The sequence below is a fragment of the Trachurus japonicus genome, chromosome 15 (assembly GCF_045865225.1).
Source record: "Trachurus japonicus isolate A0001 chromosome 15, Traja_1.0".
Lineage (NCBI taxonomy): Eukaryota > Metazoa > Chordata > Actinopteri > Carangiformes > Carangidae > Trachurus > Trachurus japonicus.
Genome location: NC_140921.1, coordinates 6,469,816 through 6,490,457, shown reverse-complemented (window position 1 = coordinate 6,490,457; position 20,642 = coordinate 6,469,816). Strand labels below are relative to the sequence as shown.

The following is a 20,642-nucleotide window of genomic DNA, read 5'->3' as shown; positions in this document are numbered from 1 at the left end:
ATCTATCTATCTATCTATCTATCTATCTATCTATCTACCCAATTTCTGATAGATATCGGACCACACCACACTACACGCTCCCCTTATCATTAGCAATTTCTGATAGATATCGGACCACACCACACTACACGCTCCCCTTATCATTAGCAGGTGGATGTGTGCAGGACAGAGGTGGTGTACAGTGAGGTTATTTGACAAAGTTGACACAGGCTTAAAGAGGCAAGAAAGGATCTGTTGAGTGGAGTTAGTGATTGTTTTCAGTGGGTCATCATCACGACCATTGACATTGCACAGTAATTTGATCCATTGTTACTACAGAAAATGAAATAAATGTAGACGTTGTTGAAGATATGTGTCAACAGGTCTGTATTTAAATAAACCGGACACACTGGGACAGAAAGGCAGACAAATGAGGAGAGAGGAAGAGAATAAAGGCTTGAGTGAAAAAAGGGGGGCTGACATCTACTGTACTGTACACATACGAGTAGGTGATGGTGAAGCCGGTCAGGTTGTAGGCCGCATCGCTGAAGAAGTGAAGCAGAGCGTAGCCGGATGTCGTCACTACCTCGGGGACCGTCTCATTACCCCTGGACTCTGGCACCACTAGACCGCTGAAGAGCAGGTTGACAGAGAGAGAAAAGAGACAGAGGGATAAAGAGAGAGAGAGGAACAGACAGACAGACAGTCCCCTCTCAACTAGTAATAATAAAAAAGCCTTTGAAATGCGGCTGTATTTTATTTTATGGTGTGAAAGCGCCACTAGAGAGCTGTAAGATGAAAAGACTTTCATTTCAGGAATTGCAGACCCCCACTAAAAATATGACAGTGATTAGCTTTAAAGCAGAACAACATTGCAGAGCAGCGTGTTTTTATTTGTTTGATGAGGTTTTGCAGCGGGGGTTGCCACTTTCTTATTTGGTCAGCCCCGTCTCCTTTAATAAATTCAATAAGCTGCAAATGTAGCTACCCTCACCCTTCATGAATCTCAGTCAAAGCCCCCTCCCTGCTACAATTACAGCTGTTTTTTTTTTCCTCCAACAGCAGCATGTACCCATCTATAATGTAAGCTTATTTTATGATAATAACGCTACGCAAGTCTAGACTGCATATTCAAATGCCAGGGCCAAATTAGCCTCTTCATATCACGGGAGCAAGAAGAGATAAGCCTCAATGGAGCAGAGTAGAAAGTAGGAGGTTGGTGGTAGATTATTCCAGTATTGTTTTTTTTTGTGTCAAATGAAATAGTTCATGTTTATAGATTGTCCTGTGCAAAAATAATAACTGGTATCCAGGGCTAATGTGAGTAATTGCAATATTTTCTGTCTATTATTGCTGTATTGTAGCACTATGGTAATTATGAGGCCCATTGTTTGCCTGCACACGGAGTCATTTGACTGCATAAGTGCAAATTTGTTGGTGCTTTTGAAGCTGTGCCAAAGGCTACCTGACTCATTTCCATACCCCGCCCCCCTCCCTGACTCCCTCACAGCTCTCCTATTCAGAATAGCAGGTGCCTACCTGAAGACTGCAATCAAAGGGGCGTAGATGGAGTCTCCATCATAGACGTACATGTGGTCCCAGCTGCACTCGGTGGCAAAGTGATTGAAGCGCAGCCTGAGCACTGCATTAGGACTGAGAGATAGAGAGAGGAGGAGAGAAAAGATGAATATGACCAAAACAAAACTAATGAATATATAGCTTTATATATGGGCCGGTATATAAAGCTATATGGCCTGTATGAATATATAGTTATATCTGTCCTCTATGGCTCTTTCTGTTGAAAAACGCCACAGCTATTTGTGAAGTCTGTGATTATGGTCATAAATTGACACTTTCTGTGTTTTCACATTTTCCTCAAAAAGCTTTTTGCTAAAGTGAAATCGATGTGAAGTGTGACATTCGCTTAATACAACGCTGCAATCGATGTGTTTACCCTGCGCACACACACTACCTTCACAGTCCTTATCAGGTTTTTATGATAAAATATCCCGGTAATGAAGCCTGGTAAAATAAAAACTGTGATGCTAATTGATGTAAATGCTGATGGAGCCTGAACCAGACTCAAAATCTGTGTGTTTGTGAATGCAAACAATGCTCACTACACTCCAAAGCATAAAGCAACCTAACAATAACTGTGTGTTTCTTTCTTTTTAGAGGTTTTTTTTTTTTTTTTCTTTCGAGCATGACTCTGAGCTTTCCTGAGATCAAAACAGCAGCAGAGAAACTGCACCGGAGGAAATGCAGAGCACATTAAACACTCTCCGTAAATCTCATGGCAGTCGGCCCATTTCATCTCGATTTGATCTCTCTTGCACCTATGAAACTTTGTCGTTGGTGAAATTTTTGTCTCAATGTTACTAAAATAAAAATCATGTTCTGGAAGACATGAACATCCACACAAAACTCATTAGCAACGTGTAAGAGATCCAAAACACAGCAGAGCATCACAGTCAGCTGTAAACACGCCTTTAATGTGCGTTGTCGCTTTGTTAAAGTGAAAACAGACTGCGTCGTCTTTTGATTAAAACAATAAAGCAATTTCAGATTTATGAAGCCTATAAATCTCTGTTGCAGCATTAAGACTTGTTTCCTCTGAAAGATGTGAACATTGCTGAGCAGAAAGGCAAAGTAACCAGGGGGAGACAAATTAGTTGTTGTGTTAGTTAGTTGTACAAGTATAAATACACAGTTTTTCCTCAGATATGGAGTAAATGTACTTATTTACACTGCCACTGACACAAAACAACCAGATGTAATGCTGACCTGCTGGTGGGAGTCATGGATATCTGCAGCACATTTCACGGCAATCCATCCCAACCGTTAAAACCCTCTGGGGCAAAATGTGTGGCTTGTGCCTTGTATATGAAATTAACTTGACTTCACTTCACATTGTGAGACCATTTACTGCCATCAAGAAAATGCCACCGGTACCGTACCGCTAAAAATACTCTTAATGGTCTTTTCTAATATGTTGCTGAACCCAAGCTGTCCTTTAATGGTTCCCTCGGAGATAATGAACATCTTCAGTCCTTTGCCCAAAGCCAATCTAACATCCCAGAGGAAACACAGCCCATTAAAAGGATAATCCTAAACAAGCCATTTATTGTTTCCAGATGTGTTAGCAAATAATGTTTTTTTTTATATATTTTTTTTATATTACAATTGTCTTTCTGTTTGTGATTGTTCCAGAGCCGCTGTATTTACCTAACGTTCAGTGCAAGCAGGCAACAGTGGAATAAACCACATAGAGCACTTTACATATCATTACAGAGCCATCACTGTGTGCATTCAGACGGTGTGGCACGGTTTTCTGAGCAGTTAATGTGCGCGAAGCAACTCTGGAGCACAGTAACCACACTGAAAGACAAACTCCCTCTATTTGCACAGTAATAAAGCTCTCTTTATCTGCAGCCCTTAGGCCACACACACACACACGAAGCAAAAAAAAAAAAAAAATCACTGTTTTTAACCAAGTGGAAGTAAGTAAGATTAACGATGAGAGGAAGAGGATGAAAACATTGATACTTACTATCCTTCTATTAGCCAAGTGCATTTGGTCTTGTATTTATAGTTGACTGGTCCGTCTGTGAGCGAGCCCGTCAGGTCTGTTAATCTGTGGGACAGAGGGGAGGAAAGACACAAGTTTAGTGATGATGAGAAGACTCAGCATCAAATTGAGAGGTTGTTCAGCTCTGCATGTGGGAAAAAAAACCCCAAAAGAAAACACAACAACATCCAAAAACAACTAAACTTTGCTGCTCGTCAAACTTTTCTTTTGTGTGAGCCTTCGAGACAAAGAGATTAGTTCTTCCATCAGGGAGGCTGTGTGTCATTCAGATCGTCAGACATCTAGTAGCTGTTGTTACTGGCGTGGTGGATTTACTACCACTGGATCGGAGGTGACAGATTTCTGACAGAGTTGAGATGCACAGCAGCTGCAGTCACCGCTGTGCTTTATTTTACTCTTTATTTTTTATTTCAAACTATTTCATCTGTAAGACACCAACAAAACGCAGCAGTTTGCTCAGACTTAATTTGAGAAAAAAGAAAAAAAGCAGAAGATTGTTGTTCCTCTTGACTGGAAATTCAATACAATAGTTTGAGTTGTATAATAAAACATTTTCAAACTTAAATAATTTGAATGAAAAATGGCTTTGAATTAACCACCTCACCACTCCTGCCGCACAGGTGCAGCAGCTGAACCATACATGTAATTCATATTGGGGCAGTTTGAGGTGATTTTCTGCTCCCTTAGGCATATTCAATAACTTTGAAAACTCACACGCCGTATCAAATGCTGATTGCCAGATTCCCTTTAAAGATGATAGATTATGCTGATTAGACTTCTACCCAACATCCACACAAAAGGTCATCAGAGGGAGCTCACCTGGTTTCACTCTCTGAGATTATATCACTCAGCCTTTTTTTCCCTCCTGGCTGTCAACTTGTCTTTGTGTTTTATATCGGTATCGTTTACATGATTAGTGTTCATTCTAAATCCTTATTTCTCTTTAAATTGACAGATCTGACTTTTAGTGAAATATGCAAATGTATTTCTTTCCAAGGAGGAAAATTAGAGGATCAATACCACTCGTTTTACTTCATTTGTTCAGCTTAGGTTAGCCTAGCGTAGCAGCCTGGGGCTAGGGGTGGGATATCTTATATCACAGATTATCTTACTTGAACATTTGATCTACTCTAACATTAATCATGCATATCACCTCATTAAAAAGTGCCATTTTCAGATCTTTATTTTAAGTTCAAGTTACAGTTCATTTCAATCGTTGCCTACCAGGCAGCTAGCCCGCTAACCGCAGCTAATGATCGCACACATGGCACATGGGCCTGAGTCCTGCCTGGAGGCATTACTACCCTGGGCAGCTATAGTTTTTAATTAAAATACGTACATGAAACCCCTCATGAATAAATAACAGCGCTATCCCAACAAGTAGCTCCAAATTATCTAAGTGAAAAGTGTGACATGAGTCACATGACGCCTGCAGATAAATGTCTGGGAAAAGTGTCAAAGCCACAGAAAGAGATATGAACTTCCAGTCAGGATTTTCACAATAAAATCTGAGTATATAAAAAATGCAAATGAGTTTGTGAATTTGCATTTCTACCCAAAAAGAGATGGTCATATGATCTTTCTGTACAGCCTGTGTGCTTCTCTCCATGGCTTATACATTGCTTGTTAATTAAAGGAGACATATAAAGCTGATCCACATCTCAGAACATCCTTACAATGTTATAATGTCATATGTGTCCATGCTGAACCTCTGTAACGTTGCACAACATGAGCTATAGGGGTCCTGCCGTAACCCACCAACAAGGTGTCACAAGGTTTCCAGTCTCTCTGAACGCTCGGTAACGAGATCTCCACAAGATTTCCACAAAACCTGACGTCAGGTTTTACCATCCAATTAGGACGGATGCCCAAACTGCGAGGGATCTGCCCAAAACATGTCCACGATGCCAGAAAATCGCAGATGTTTTTCTTCCTCAAAGAAGATAAAAACCCTACTGTAGGTCAGACTCTGGGTCAAACACATAGGCTACGGACGCACCTCGTAACTTTTTTTTTGTGTGTGTGCATTGTTTGATGTGATATCTTGTTTGATGGTTGTTTGGTGTTATATTGTGTTTATATTTGTAATGTTTCTTTGTCACGAGGAACAAGTGTCTTGGACGCAAGAAAAATTTCAGAAGTGATTCTGACAATAAAAGGGCTCAATCAGTCAATCAATCAATCAATCATATTTGTAAAGTCGACCGGTATGTATTTAACAACGCAAGGTAAACATGGATTTACATGCCACACTTAAACCTGTTTTTTTCCTTGAAGTCTCCACTAGAAAGCAGATAGATGTCCGTCCCCATAAAAGCAATTAGATCATAATACACGGGTATTATGTCAGAATATCTGATATTCTCCTGCTTCTACTTCACCTCATTTCAACTCCTCCTGAGTAAGAAGTGTGAACATAGCGTCAGCCTCAGCCATGCTGCCCACGACCGTCTGATTACCAGCTGACTCACACCCGGCTTTACATCAAGCACCCTTACAAACACTCATACACTCTTCAAACATTTAAGTGGATTTCCCTGCCGCTCCTGCTGCTGCATTACATCGCAGCTCATTCATGCATCACAGACACCACTGACGTAACAAACAGCCATCGCTACAGAACATTACCTAACTTTGGGTTAATGCAGGTTATTTCCTCCTCTAGTCAGACAGATATAAAGCTCTTAAAGTTAAAACTGTTGTATGAAACCAACTCAAAGCAACTCTAGATAGAGAAATAAGTAAATCAAAGTTAGAAAAATGCTCATTGATAAATCCTGTGTGTTGTTGGGCAACAGGGGGAACATGTGTCTCAGTCTGAGCCTTGTGTGAAGGAAACACTGGTGGCAGTGACAATATTCCCGTGAGGAGATAAAACATGACATCCCACTCATTTCAAGGTACTGTAAGACGCTGGTGCAATGTAACCGTTGCCATAGCGATCCCGACATAACATATTCATGTGGCAATTGTAATAACCCCTATGTTGTTGTCGTAGTTGTACGTGCGTGGTAAACAGCGGTCACACCTGTCAATCAAAGTAATCCATTGTTGCTGGGAGGGAGGATGGGAGAAAATGAAAACAAACGCGCGCACACACACACACGGACGCACACAATGTTGCACCAAGTAGAGCACATCAACATCAGGGGGAAACTGAAGACGTCGCAGCCTGCCTCGGACTACACAGTGTGACTCTGTGTGTGTCTGTAGGCTCCGTGGTCGCCCTGGCATGCTGCACAACCATAAAACAAGATCAACTAGAGCAACACTGATGGATGAAATGTGATTAAAGTTCAGTCATAAAATGCAGCAGAGCCCATGAGCAAGGTAAACAACCTGAGCGTGACGTTTCCTTTACACTTGACATACTCGACTGCAACGTACAGTATACAACAACCAGCTATTCCTATGTGTGTTTGCCTATTTGGCGTCCATATCGGCAAAAGAGAAAACACAACGGCGAAAGAGAAAACACAACACAAAAGGAGAAAACACAACAATACAGTAAATTACCAACATTTTTCGTTGTGTTTTCTGATTTGCCATTGTGTTTAATCTTTCCTTTATTGTCCACAATGTGGAAATTTGTCTTTTGCTGTTGTGTTTTCTCTTTTGCTGTTGTGTTTTCTCTTTTGCCGTTGTGTTTTCACTTTTTGTGTTGTGTTTTCTCTTTTGCTGTTGTGTTTTCTCTTTTGCCGATGTGTTTTTAATCTTTCCTTTATTGTCCACAATGTCGAAATTTGTCTTTTGTTGTTGTGTTTTCTGATTTGCCATTGTGTTTTCTCTTTTTGTTGTTGTGTTTTCTGATTTGCTGTTGTGATTTGAACCTCCGGGCCACCGTACCGTACGTCCACTGGGTGAACATGGCAGCAGCCACCAGAGAGGAGCCTTGTGTTGTTGGCAGCCATCAGTGGGTGAATGACAACTAGTGCAACAGTGGCTGCGAGGCAGAGCAACATCGGCCCTGATTCTCTTCTCCCTCGGTGGTTGAGAACTGACTGAGCTTCCTACAGTAACTCAGCTCAGTCGACAGGATCCTTCCTCTGTCCTCAAACTCACATGGAGTCCCACCTCTTCTGAGAGTACTTATACACACCGTCTCCAGCACTCCGTCTTTTTTATCTGTCTCTCTCTCTCTCTCTCTCAAGAAGGAAAAAAACGCCTCCTGCTCGGCACTTTCTCTTACTTAATGCACCTGCAGCCTCGCGCCTGAGACTTTAAGTGTTGCTGCACTTATTGTCAAAGGCTTCTCCTTGATCCACTGTGGCTTCGATTGAAACAGACTTTCAACAAAAAGCATATTCCAAACTAATAAATACGCATTTATTTCAGCTGGGTTTCTGCACCATAACCTCCACAGAGCTCCTCATGTCGCTAAGCACATCAGCAACCTCAAGGTGCTTTCACACAACAAAGGAGTAACTGGTGTGTGTTCTGCGCTGCTGGACCTACAACACTGGTAGTGTGTGTGTTTTGAATGGGCAGAAGCAGGTGAAATTCACCATCATATGAAACGCAGGGGTCACCAACTACTGTATATTTGTAGAAGGGCCAGATTTTTTCTCCACAGAGACCTCTGGGCCAGACATTCAAATAAAATGAAATGAAATTCACATTTTTTCTGGCCTAATAGTTTAGTTTTTGGTAATTATTGTTTTGATATTTTAACTTTCTTACAAAACTGAACGCATTTTTAGTCTTTGTCAGTCAGGCTCCTCTCACCTGTATCAACCACCAGAAGTGATAGAGAGATATCTGTGGGTGTTGTGATCATCACTGGTTTCAACTGGAGGTTATGAACAAAACAATGAAAATAATCAACTTCATCAGAGGTAATTACAGTAAGTACGCAGCACTGCCTGGTCTGCAATACTCTACTCATGATGATCTGTTTCTGATAAAGTTATTTCAATCTTTGTTTTTTTTTCTTTCTTTAATAGCAGAGAGACCACTACATATTTTCTTTTTGATCCTCACGATTTCTGAATTCTGCTGGAGTCAACCTGCTCTAACAAAATGATGATTTACCCAAATACAAAAGTTTCCAGAGGAAAAGCCTTTTAACAATTAAAACTCCAAGTTTTGCCAACTAACATAATCATCAGAGCAGACCTGCACTGCAAAAACTCAAATATCTTACCAAGTATATTTGTCTTATTTCTAGTCAAAATGTCATTTCTAGTCAAAACAAGTCTCATTATACTTAAAATAAGACTCATCACATTAAAAAGTAGCTTGTTTTTAGATACTTTTGACTTCTTTCAAGCATATTTTCACTTGAAATAAGTAGAAAAATCTGATAGTGGAGCAAGTTTTTCTTCCTTATTACAAGCACAAAAAACCTGCTTTCAGTGGCAGATTTTTCTACTTATTTCAAGTGAAAATTCGTTTGAAACAAGTGAAAATGATCTAAAAACAAGTTCATTTTTAGGTGATGAGTCTTATTTTAAGGAAAGAGATTAGTTTGGACTAGAAATGAGACATTTTGACAAGAAATAAGACAAATATTCTTGGAAAGATATTGAGTTTTTGCAGTGTGATATCAGAGTCATGAAACATTGATATGTTTGTGCACTGCCGATGAGGAGGTGTAGGTATATTTCACAGAACTGAGGGGCGGCAGTGGCTCAGGCGGTAGAGTGTAATCCATTATTATTATAAAAATGATAATCCAAATGGTGCAAGAGTTTTTATTTATTTAACTAAAAAAAAGGTTACAGTAAGAATCATCAACTGCACGTAGCCTACACAAGAAGATTCCCGAGAGCAGCATCTACCCTCTCCTTCCCGCCTCAGTGGTTTAAACCTGTTCATTAGAAACTCTGATCATACACCAGTAAACTGCCATTAGTGGTCAGTAAAACCATTCTCCCCGGTTTCATCGAGGTGGCGCTGTAACCACGACTGTCGCAGCACAGACCGGAGGCTGCGTCCACAGTCTTGTCTGTGGTTGAGGTAACGACAGCTTTTGGGAAATTTTGGTTTTGGTTTAAAGAAAAATCAACACAGTTTCTGTCATGAACCTACAGTAAAACCAGGATCTTGCCCTAGAGTGTAAACCTCACTGTAAAAATGGTTGATAACGCTTCAAGTGAACATTGTACTGCACAATCAGATACTTTAGTAAATCACCTGTGATTATTTTACTGATCTACTCTGTGTCAACATATTTGTGACTTGCCAAATATACATTTCCTCATTAGATTTCCTGATTAACAGAAAATCTAATCCAGTCACAATTATACAGCATGATGCAAAAACATGTTTGCTTTGCAGATTAGTTGTTTACATAGGCATCGTCATCTGTAGAGGACGAGGTTGCCGTGGCACCGCTCCCATTGTGTTTACATTGGAAACAGTGGAGGTGGCGGCAGCAACTGGATCTCACTCCTTTTTATCTATGTAATTACAATAACCAATGTCTTCACTGTAGGGAATCGGGATGTCATGATTGTAGATTTTCTTGGTACGATTATTGTCAGAGAAATAATCACGGTATTACGATTATCACGATTATTATGCATTAATTAATTTCACAACACTGTGTATGTGTAAAATCAAATATAGTCTAAATAATTGCAATGCTAATTATTTACACAAACATTAATAAAAGACCAATTATATTCCCTAGGGGATGTGTTTGAATTATTCAAGTCATGAATTGTCATCTATACCAATTGTTTAAATTCATTTGAATCGTTTTTTGATTTACAAATGGCACGCAAACTTTTAAATTCCTACCGATTCAATGTTACATTAGGTAAATGGACCGGTATCTGTGCATTTACCTTCACTTTGGCGCACATCTCTTCCGACATAACCATTTTTGGAAAGTGACGGTATTTAGGAATCTTTGCGATAAATTAATTGTGGTGTTTTATACCGCGATTAATTGTGAAAACAAGTAATCGTGACATCCCTACTTCAGTGCATCTGTTCTTGTTTTCCACCGTCGAAGAAGAATATTTGGGTGTATTTAGAATTGGCAGTGAAATGTCCAGATTGCAAAATAATGGGAGTGTTTCCGAAGCGGTGAGAGCTGGATCCCAGGACAACACACACCCCACCAGCGTCATCGCCATCAGTCAGGACATGAGATTAAGGGTGTGTCGAGCCAAATGTGCTGCCTCTCTGTAATGACAGAGCAGACAGATTGCAGCACAGCCGGACACAGGCCGCACAGTAAATGCTAAAATCCTGCCAATAAAACACCAGCAACACGCAACACGTACACTTTTTAATGCATATGGTCACAGTCTCACAGACACGTGAGGCTCCCTGTGGTTGTGTCTCCTCGTTGAGCCATCTCTCTCACTCCCTTCACTTCTTCCCTCGCCCTCCTTCCATCCGTCTCTCCTATCACTCCATGCTTATCGCAGTTTGATCCTCTGGCTCTAATCCCAGATTAGAAGAAAAATATTCATCTCATGCTGCTGTAATGCCTGATTTCAAATGATGATATTGATGAGACGATGAAAAATGTTTTTTTTTCTCTCTCCTTGACGATGAAACCTGATTACTATAGATTTCTGGGGCGATATTCGTAAGATCTATTGTCTTTTGTCTTGTCTTATTACAGCAGTGGTGTTATTAATGCTGACATTTGAGACCATATTTCATGTTATTTTGAGAAGGTCATTATGAAGATGTCTGAAAACTTTTGCAAAGATCTTTTAAAAGGTGAACAAGAGACGACCTCACACAGCACAGATCCTCAGTCCATTACAGATCTGACACATTCATGCTTCATTCTCAGGTTCATACAAAATAGCAAATTTAAAGGAGACATTATATGGCCCTTATCCACAAATTAAAATAGTTCCCAGGTGTCTTAAAGGGACAGTATGTAATTTATTAGGCTTTTTATTAACAAAAACCTAATATTTCTTTAGTAAATACGTATTTACCTAAGTCTAATCTCAATCGCATACAAATGAAAGCTGTCTCGTAGCTTAGAATGAGTTGTTTACAAAAACATAGGTGGTCGGTGCACCCACCGGAGGCTGCCATGTTGCATCGCCATCTTTGAATACGGTAGGCAAAAGCGGACAAACTTGGCTCAAACGCTCTATTGACTGTCTGTGACTAGAGGTTCGTGCCGATTGGAGGACGATCAACAGTAGGTTTTTTTTTTGCCATTATAAAGCACACACATGGTGCTACAGCTGAGCAGCATTACCGGTTTCCCCCCCAATTATACACACTGGGGCTTTAAAGACATATCTGTGACATGGTTTGGTCAAAATACCCCAAAGATTAAACATCACAGCTCTTTTTTCTTCCGCTCAAAACAGCCCACAACGGCCAGTTTCAGTGCCTGTCCCTTTAAAAGCAAATGAACCACTGCTTGCCCCGCCCCTTCTACTGGTACCAGGTAGGGGCGGTATTATGCAAATTCGAAAACTAGTTACATCACTGTCAGACAAACGAGGGAACAGCTCATAAAACCACATGGATTTCAACCTAGGGAGCCTGAAAATTACAGATTTTGTTTGTCAATTCTCATATTTTGGGGGCCGGAAGGCAAAACAAACACCCAAATATGTGTTAAAGAGCCTTCAAAAAGTGATATTTCCATAATATGTCCCCTTTAAGTCTTCTGCAAACTTGCAGACACTGGGAAAACATGTAGAAAGGCCCCAGGCGGATCATTTAAACCCCAAACCCTCCTACAGGGAAGCAACAGAGCAAACCACTGAGCCTGTATGGTACTTGCTTTTTGTTGAACAAAAGTAAATCTTGACTCAATATTATCCAAAAAAAATACTTAAAGCTATTTTAATTCAATAGCTATTTAACAGTCAGAATAATACCTGATTATTATTCATTCTTTCTCCAACACTTTGATCCTCACAGTTGAAGTTAAGGAGAAAAAACTGGGACGTAGCCTCGGTGTTGCTCTCCTCCCAGATTTCCTAGTTAAGTGGAGAACTCTGTGAGAGCCGGGAGAATATGCAGAGCGGCTGAGCCCGTCTATGAAAACATGTGGAAGGTGGATCCCATTCATAGTTAATGAGGAGCTGACTGGAGTGGCCTCCTGCAGCCCCAACAAACCATCAGTCCAAACGCCTCGCCCATTAATCCCCACTAAGGAGCCAGAGAGGCAGAGAAGGAGACGCCGAAACACACGCATACCTCGGGTGCACGTGTGCAAGGATGAGGTGAGCGCACGCACACATTATACACACACACATGCACGCACACAAAGCCAACAAAGGTTATAATAAATATGTGCACAGACAACAGACTGTTGAGGAGTTAACAGCATGAGGCCAAAGTCACAGATTCCACAAGGCTATTCAGGGATAATACACACACAAACACACATATATATATATATTTATATTGAATACACAATGGGGAAAAAGCCTGAGAAGGTGAAGGTGGCCAAGGCAGAGGCGGCACAAAGGTAGAGAGAGATGAGAGAGAGGAGGAGACAGAGGAGAGAGCAGAGAGATAAAACAGAGACAGGGCTGAGGGGATGAGGTATGGAGGAAGAGAGTCCGGCACCCTGTGAAATATTCATCTGCTCCGGGTGAATAATTGATGTGGTACAGAAGACAGATGCATGAAGGATAGACAGACAAATGGATGGAAAGAGTGCACGATGGGTGGATAGAGACACACAGAGAGAGGAGAGAGACATAGAGCCCCACGTCTTCAGGTAGTGTGGGTACAAATCTCCTGTTTCAGTTCCTCTGTCACTCCCTCCGCACTCAGCCCGGCTATTATTTCTCCGTCTGGCTCCGTCTCGGTGTCAGCGCCGGCTACAGCAAACACCATCATACATCATAAAAAACTATAAAAACAATAAGATCCGCATTCTAATTTTAGGTTGTAAAAGATTAATGGTACAAGAATAACAGACAGAATATCATGCTGAAAAACCAACACGTTCATTCTCTCCCTATATTAAATCCATTAATATATATTCCCTGGAGTTAGATTGAATTCATTGATCTTTACCAGGGGCTGTTTCAGGATCAGACCTTCAGGGAGGCCCAGACCCCCGTTAAACCCCCCACTTCCCTAGATAACAATTAAAACATTAATATTTTACTGAACAACCTTTTCATTTACAAAAAAAACAAAAAAAAACGTAATTTAATGTTCGCAAAATAATTCAACCTCTTTCACCTGCAGGAGCGACTTCATTAGTTGGATGGTTGATTGTGTGTATAATAACAGCAGTGCACTATAATACAGCTCTATCAGAATAAAAAAACACTGTGATTACTTATTAACTGCATTAATTAGCTCAGAAGTTTTACGTTAGCAAACTTCATCAAACATTCAGCATCATTTACGTTTCAACTTTTACTTGCTTTGTCTTTTTACCGGATCATGACTGACATTCACTTGTGTACCATCATGACTCTATAAATAAATAACACTGGCTGTTTAAGCTGTGTTAAGTGGAGGGTGAAGCAGCAGGTAGAGGGAAGAAGACAGTAAAAACTTTACGCGTATCCAGATTCCTGTTCATTTTCCCACAACTACGCTTCCAGGTTTTTTATCTTCACCTTCCGCCGCTGCTGTAAATAATCAGGAAGCTTTCTGTGCTGAGTTACAGCTTCACTTTCCACTCTTTTCATTTGTCTTTCTACTGTTTCTCAGCCGTGTCGTTTTATCTTATATTCAAAAATATCATACCAAGACTTCAAAAGCTGCAGCTCCCATGAGGCTTGAAGTTAACTGAGAAACGTCCCGACTTCTACTTTCTATATTGTCACACTGAAGGGCTTCGCCACAGCCACAGCTAATGCATCAGCAGATTGAAGATTGAATGGACTTTAATGGCACCAGTAAGAAAATCAAATTACACTGGTCTTGGCTTTTAAGGCGGAACGGCGGTGATGTGTTTAGACAAGGTGTAGCACGACACCCCCACTTTCTCCTTCTCTCTCTGAGTGAATTACAGACCGTAAGTTAAGCAGCGGTCTGTCCACTTCCTTTAAAAAAAACAAAACAACAACAACAGAGGGAAAATGACGTCACAGACTGAAGTGGCGTTTCACAGTCAGGAAGCATGAGAACGGCGTGGTTGTCTTCTGTCTCCGGCTCTCTGACCGCCGCCGGGCTGCACAACAGCGTGGTGACACACTCGTACCACAGAGAAACACATCATCAACAACAACCACAGCCTCACACACACGCACAGAGAGACACACAGACACACACACAAAGGCTTTCAGTGACAGTGTCCAGTCAGCTGAGAGTGACGTCACTGTCTGTGAGTAACATGTTTGTGTTAAACTCGACTCTTGAGGAACCTCCACTCACTGTTTTCATTCCCTGACCCAGTAACTGGAGCTTTTAACTCTTCCCCACTACAGGCCGGCTCCTCTAAACGTTACCATAAACCAAACAGCCTGGGAGAGAGAGAGAAGGAGAGAGAAGGAGAGAGAGAGAGAGGAGAGGAGAGGAGAGGCGTCCAGAAATGACTTCACTCTGCAGGAATCAACCTCCCTTGTGAAAAACACACACACACACAGACACACATTTGAAAAAAAAAGAAAAGAAATAATCATAAAAATTCACAGCCTTGAATGTGGTCCAAGAATAATACCACTCCTTGACTATATGGTCTTAGATGACCATATTTAGAAACGCATGCAGCTCATGACCGTGACTCATTCGACGGAGCCATATAATTCACAACAATACACAAACACACTCTCCGCCGGCGACTCAAAATCCCTCAATGGGTTTTATTCTACAGTAAGTAAGTGAAAGTGAAGCTTTATCTCTAGAGAACCTTCTGAAACCGAGGTTACAGGGTGTTGAATCATACAGCATAAAAAAAAACCATATAGAAATAAAAGCAAAAGTGATACAGACGATAAAAGGTTAACACACTGAGTCAGCATTTCTCATTGCTGGAAGAAGGTGATCCCAGAGGAAAGGGGGGGGGGGGGCCGCGACTACAAAGGCTTTTGTCTTTAACCTCGACCTTGACAACAAGGACGTGCGGGTCAGTGGACCTCGCTGATCTCCATGTACTCAGAGGAGACAGTAAATCACATGCAGGACTGTGAGCTGAGCTGGAGTCGGTGCTTTGTAAGTGATTTAGAGAATTTTAAATCGATTCACCGCTCTATACAGTCAGAGTAGATCTGCATCAGCGCCGGTCTAACATGTGACCTACATTGTGTATTGGTTAACAGTCTCTGGAAGGTGCATTTTGAACCAGCTGGAGCTTTTTTTGGTCTAGATCTTGAAATGACAGTAAAGATTTGACTTTTGCAATGTTTCCAAACTAGAGGAAACAGCTTTGTGAGGTCTGAGTATCGCTACTGATTTACTGGATTGATTTGATTCCGATTTACAAGGTCCTAAGTCAATTCGATATTCATTCATTTACTGTAGAGATATTTTAGTTTTAACACCAATTTGCTTGGTCATGAAAGAGATTTTCACAAAACTAATGTTGAAAATTATACAAAGATGGAACTCTCTAACCTGGTGCATTATAAAAAAATAGTCATGTTAACATTAAATTGACCGAAAAGCAGTTACATTAATGCACATTTATTTAACTCCACTCCAGAAGGAAACAGTGCCACAGTGCAATGGCGTACATTCAAAGAAGGATCTTAGGATTTTATGAATCGATATCAGATCTTTCAAATGAAGGTCGATATGAATCGGAAAGTCGATTTTTTTTTAAGGTTTGAGCACCACTCCAACTTGCTAATGCAACTGGGTATGGACTTTGCTTCTCTTTTGAACGTATCCCCTGATGAACTTCAATACGCTAAATGAAAGGTTGTACTAAAAATCAATCTGCCATCACATTCAATATATATATATCTAAAAACAGGTGCGACTCAGCTTGAACAAAGTACAAACTGTGCACGTCTCATCTTCTCGGACTCTTTGCATCTATTCAATGAAGACAGGAGGAAATATGCACAAAGGAAGTGGCTGATCAAAGGTTTCGCTCTGCTCGGCTGAGAGACAGGCCTCTCCTGTTAAATTGTGAATTAATAAATAGGCTTGAATTATTTGAATTCTGTCCGTGTATTAACTTTGCTTGAGGGGCTCTAGATATCGGAGTGGAAGAAAGTTAACACCCTGCCACAGTGGGATTTGAACTGCAGTTCATTTTTCTGTGGTAACATCACAATTAGCCGAGTGAAAAGTTTGATCCAGTGCAGAGCAGCAGCTCCACTGCTATCTCACAGGACTAACATATCTAAAATATGTGCTTTCCTCCCCAAGAGTTCATTCATTTCCGTCGTTTAGTCGTTTATGCTGTTTTCTGTCCCAAGTATAAAACCAGACCGCAGTGCCATAAACAAATTATGGGATGTAAACAAAGCTGCAATGCAGATTTCACATAACTTTACATCCTGGTGGCCACTCATGAAACTCAATCTGCTGCTCTTTCTTAAACACAACACAACACAACACAGCCGTCAGTGCTTTGCTGCTTGTCTGCTTTAAAGGGATAGTTCAACATTTCGGCAAATTGGCCTATCTTTATAATTTTAGGATCAAACTCATCAAATAAACAATCCAACAACTCCAAAACTCTCTTGTGGACAAGTTGTGACCTGCACATTCACCACGCTATGAAATAATAACAGAACTGGAGTTGTTTTCCAGGTAAATTCATGCAAAACTGCTGATGTGCATTCCCGTTGGGTGCAGTTTTTCGGCAAGTAGTCTCTGCATTTACCTCTAAAACAACTCTGTCTGGTAACGTTCTGTTATTATCTCATAGCGTGGTGAATGTGCAGGTCACAACTTGTCCACCAGAGCGTTTTGGAGTTGCTGGATTGTGTATTTGATGAGGGAAACCAAGAAATCCCATGAGCCTCCGTAGCGTAGCTCTGAGCAGCTCACGGCTCTGCTCCGCCGTTCTAAGAATAGCTTGCACCGACAATTAAAGGTAACGAACCTACTGCTAAAACTATAGGGATTTGTCAAAACGTTGAACTATCCCTTTAAAAGCTCAAATCTACCGTCGCTTTTTCTATCAAACTCCTTTTCCTCCACCCGAGCATCTACCTGTAGACTCTGAGTCTAGCCTCCTCCTACAGGAGGGTGGAGGTTAATATCATCACTCTCGCTCTCTCCCCACTGAATTGATCTTTCCTAGTGCGGTGAACAACAAGGTCAGAGAACAGACGCCAAATGTGAAATGTTGTTCATATTATACTTTTTTTTTTAAATCACCTATTCCACCTGAACCGGCTGCAGGTGCAAGAGGCTGGCAATGGCGATAGAGATAAACTAGTGCTGTAAAACCCCTCTTGAGATGTGCATGGTGCTGTTTTAGGTGGTATAGCTACAATATACTGCATATAAATAACAATATTAAAGGTCCAGTGTGTAAAACCGTGATATCTAGCGTTCAGATTCTAGATTGCAGCGCTCACTCGCACTCACTGGTTTATTCATGAACGCGAAACTCAGGAAACACGCTCTCTCGCTGGCTGGATTTTCCGTTCGGCCTGCCATACAAACATGGCGGCGCAAGATGGCGACACTCTCTAAAGCAAGACCTTTTCTATATGTATATATAAAAGAATAATTATGAGGCTACAAAAAACTATTTTTTTATTTTTACAGCGATTATATACACATAATATATTCATGGGTATATTCAGATTTCGCCAATAAACCTTGCCAATTATTACACACTGGACCTTTAAACCTAATTTTTTCATTAATAAAGTATATCCTTTTATTTTGAAATACATAGCCATGTAACAAATTGCAGTCTATAGTGTCAGCTGAACACACACACAGGTTATTCAAACATAAATAAATAAAGTCTCTGTAAATATTTCAACATCCAAGGTCATATGGATTAATGAGGAGTCTGATGGTCTGTATTCTTTTATTATCTGTTTGTTGTGACAGATCTACCTATTCAAACAGGGTCCTGAGGTCACCTCTGCTGCAACACAAGCTTCAATAACTCAGCACAACATCTCACTGAGAGTTTTATGAGTTTCATTTTGTTCATCCCTCTGAAGACGTGGAAAAAGTTTCTCCGAATAACGATCGATATATATCTGTAAGATGAATGAGGAGCGACTGCAGCCTCTTACTGTATATAAGAATTTGAACCTGCCTGGATTTTAATTAACAATTTGTGTGTGAGCATTTACACAGCTATCCAAACACAGTCATTAATTGTTTACATGTTAAACTAACCTTCATTACATCTGTGCTTTTGGGTTCACTGCCAATAAATCCAGTGACATGTAACCTGCCACAGTTGTGAATTTGTTAAAAAAGGTGTTTGTAAAAGACTGGTAATAAACAAGAATATCACATTGCTTTTTTGATTACTTCTGCCTGACTTTTACACTAAATTATGCAGGTTATGTTGCAGGACTGTTTTTTTTTTAGTATCTTTTCTTCATTACAAACAGCTACTCTGTCTGAGAGTAATACGTGTTACTATGTCAGTGTGATTTTTAATGAATTTTTCTTCCCTCTGGGGCTCAACAGTAGACATTCAGGTTCCATACAGACCATTCATCACGGCACCTAGTGAGCTAAGTAAGTCACTCAGCTGGGATGAGAGGGGTGGTGGTCACATAAAAGTGACATCAATATATTTCCTCCGCCGTGCGATCACACCGGAGGGTCTGAGGGCGTCGCCTCAGGGCCGATTCACAACAAGGCAAAAGGCAGAAATCAGAAATAATATTTGCTCCGGTGATTTCATTCGTCAAAAACCTGGAGCATCTCATCCCAGGAGGAAAGAGATTAAAAAAATGCTCTTCACAATATAACCTCAGAGCTTCATGTACTGACTGCAGCTTATCTGCTACAAGGATCCATACGTTACTTCACATGTAGGGCAGCGGTATTATCTCCCTGCTCGCAGCGCATCCAGCTTCCAATTTCCACATCGTTTTTTTTACGTTTGTGTTAAGTTCAAACTGTCGTCTGATAAAAACAGGAAGTAGGAATTATCGGTGACACCTCCTAAACGCTGTGCAAAACTCTCGCAGTGGATAAAATACACAGAACGCAGCAGCTAGAACTATATAAAGCCGGTGATGGATAACCAGACAACCCTAAAATGACGGCTGCATTGTTCACACCAACGAGCATGCACACTCAACACACGCACTCGCACAAGTCGCAGGGGTCCCAGAGCCGGGGCCTCTAGTGAAGATTGAGAGATCCGTGCGGTGTGTATGTGTGTGTATGTGTGTGTGTGTGTTCATCCATGTGTGTGTGCGTCGGGGGAGAGCAAAAAGAGGAGATGAATGACCAACAATTGAATAACCTTGACCTTCTCTGCAGATATCCTTTATTAAAAATCAAGAAAAGCCCCTACGACTGGGAATAACGAGGGCAGGGAGCGAGAGTTTGTGTGTCAGTGTGTGTGTGTGTGTGTGTGTGTGTGTGTGTGTGTGTATGTGTGTGAGTGTGTATGATTGATGTTACTGGGTCTCTATCACCTACGGTATAGTCACGGTCCAATGGCTTTCACACCAGCGCATCATTCATCGCCAGCCCCCCGAATATCTCTCTCCCTCTCTCTCTCTCTGTCTCTCATACACACACACACATGCACACACACACACACACACACACACACACACTCACTCTTTCTCACACACACACACACACACTCTCTCTCACTCTTTCTCACACACACACATACACATCATAAGGATCCCGTAGCTCAAATAAGGTCAAAGCAAAGCTAATGGGAACATGGCAGATTTCAATGGAAAACCAGACGGTAAGTAAAGCAAGAGAAGAGGAAAGTGAAGATGGAGAGAAAGAGAAGTGGAGGAGGAAGGAAATACTGTAGTAAAGGGGGGAGGAAATTAAGAGAGAGAAAAAATAGACTGAGGTTAGGGGAGAGAAAAAAAAGGATAGAAATAAATGTGTAAAATAGGAAAGGAAAATGGAACAGAAAGAGAAGTGGAGGAGGAAAGAAGGGGAGACTTAAAAGGAAATGAACGAAGAGGTGAGTAGAGAAGGAAAACGGATGAAATAAAGATGGAAACAAAAAAGACAGAACAAATTTCCGGTTCATTATCAACTGACAAATGAAGAAAACAAAGCGAAAACAGGTGGTGTTCGA

General features: G+C 40.9%; 1 protein-coding gene across 3 annotated transcripts in view; it reads right to left on the bottom strand.

Annotated features, from left to right (window-relative positions):
* The window catches only part of atrnl1a (attractin-like 1a), a 317,760-nt gene that overhangs the window by 270,654 nt on the left and 26,464 nt on the right, over window positions 1-20,642 (bottom strand). For all 3 annotated transcript variants that reach the window (XM_085799375.1, XM_085799373.1, XM_085799374.1), the window contains exons 2-4: window positions 3,530-3,613; window positions 1,519-1,632; window positions 483-611 (exon numbers count right to left, since the gene is read on the bottom strand). In XM_085799375.1, coding sequence (XP_085655501.1) covers window positions 483-611; window positions 1,519-1,632; window positions 3,530-3,613 — 327 coding nt within the window. The remainder of the gene's footprint in view (window positions 1-482; window positions 612-1,518; window positions 1,633-3,529; window positions 3,614-20,642) is intronic.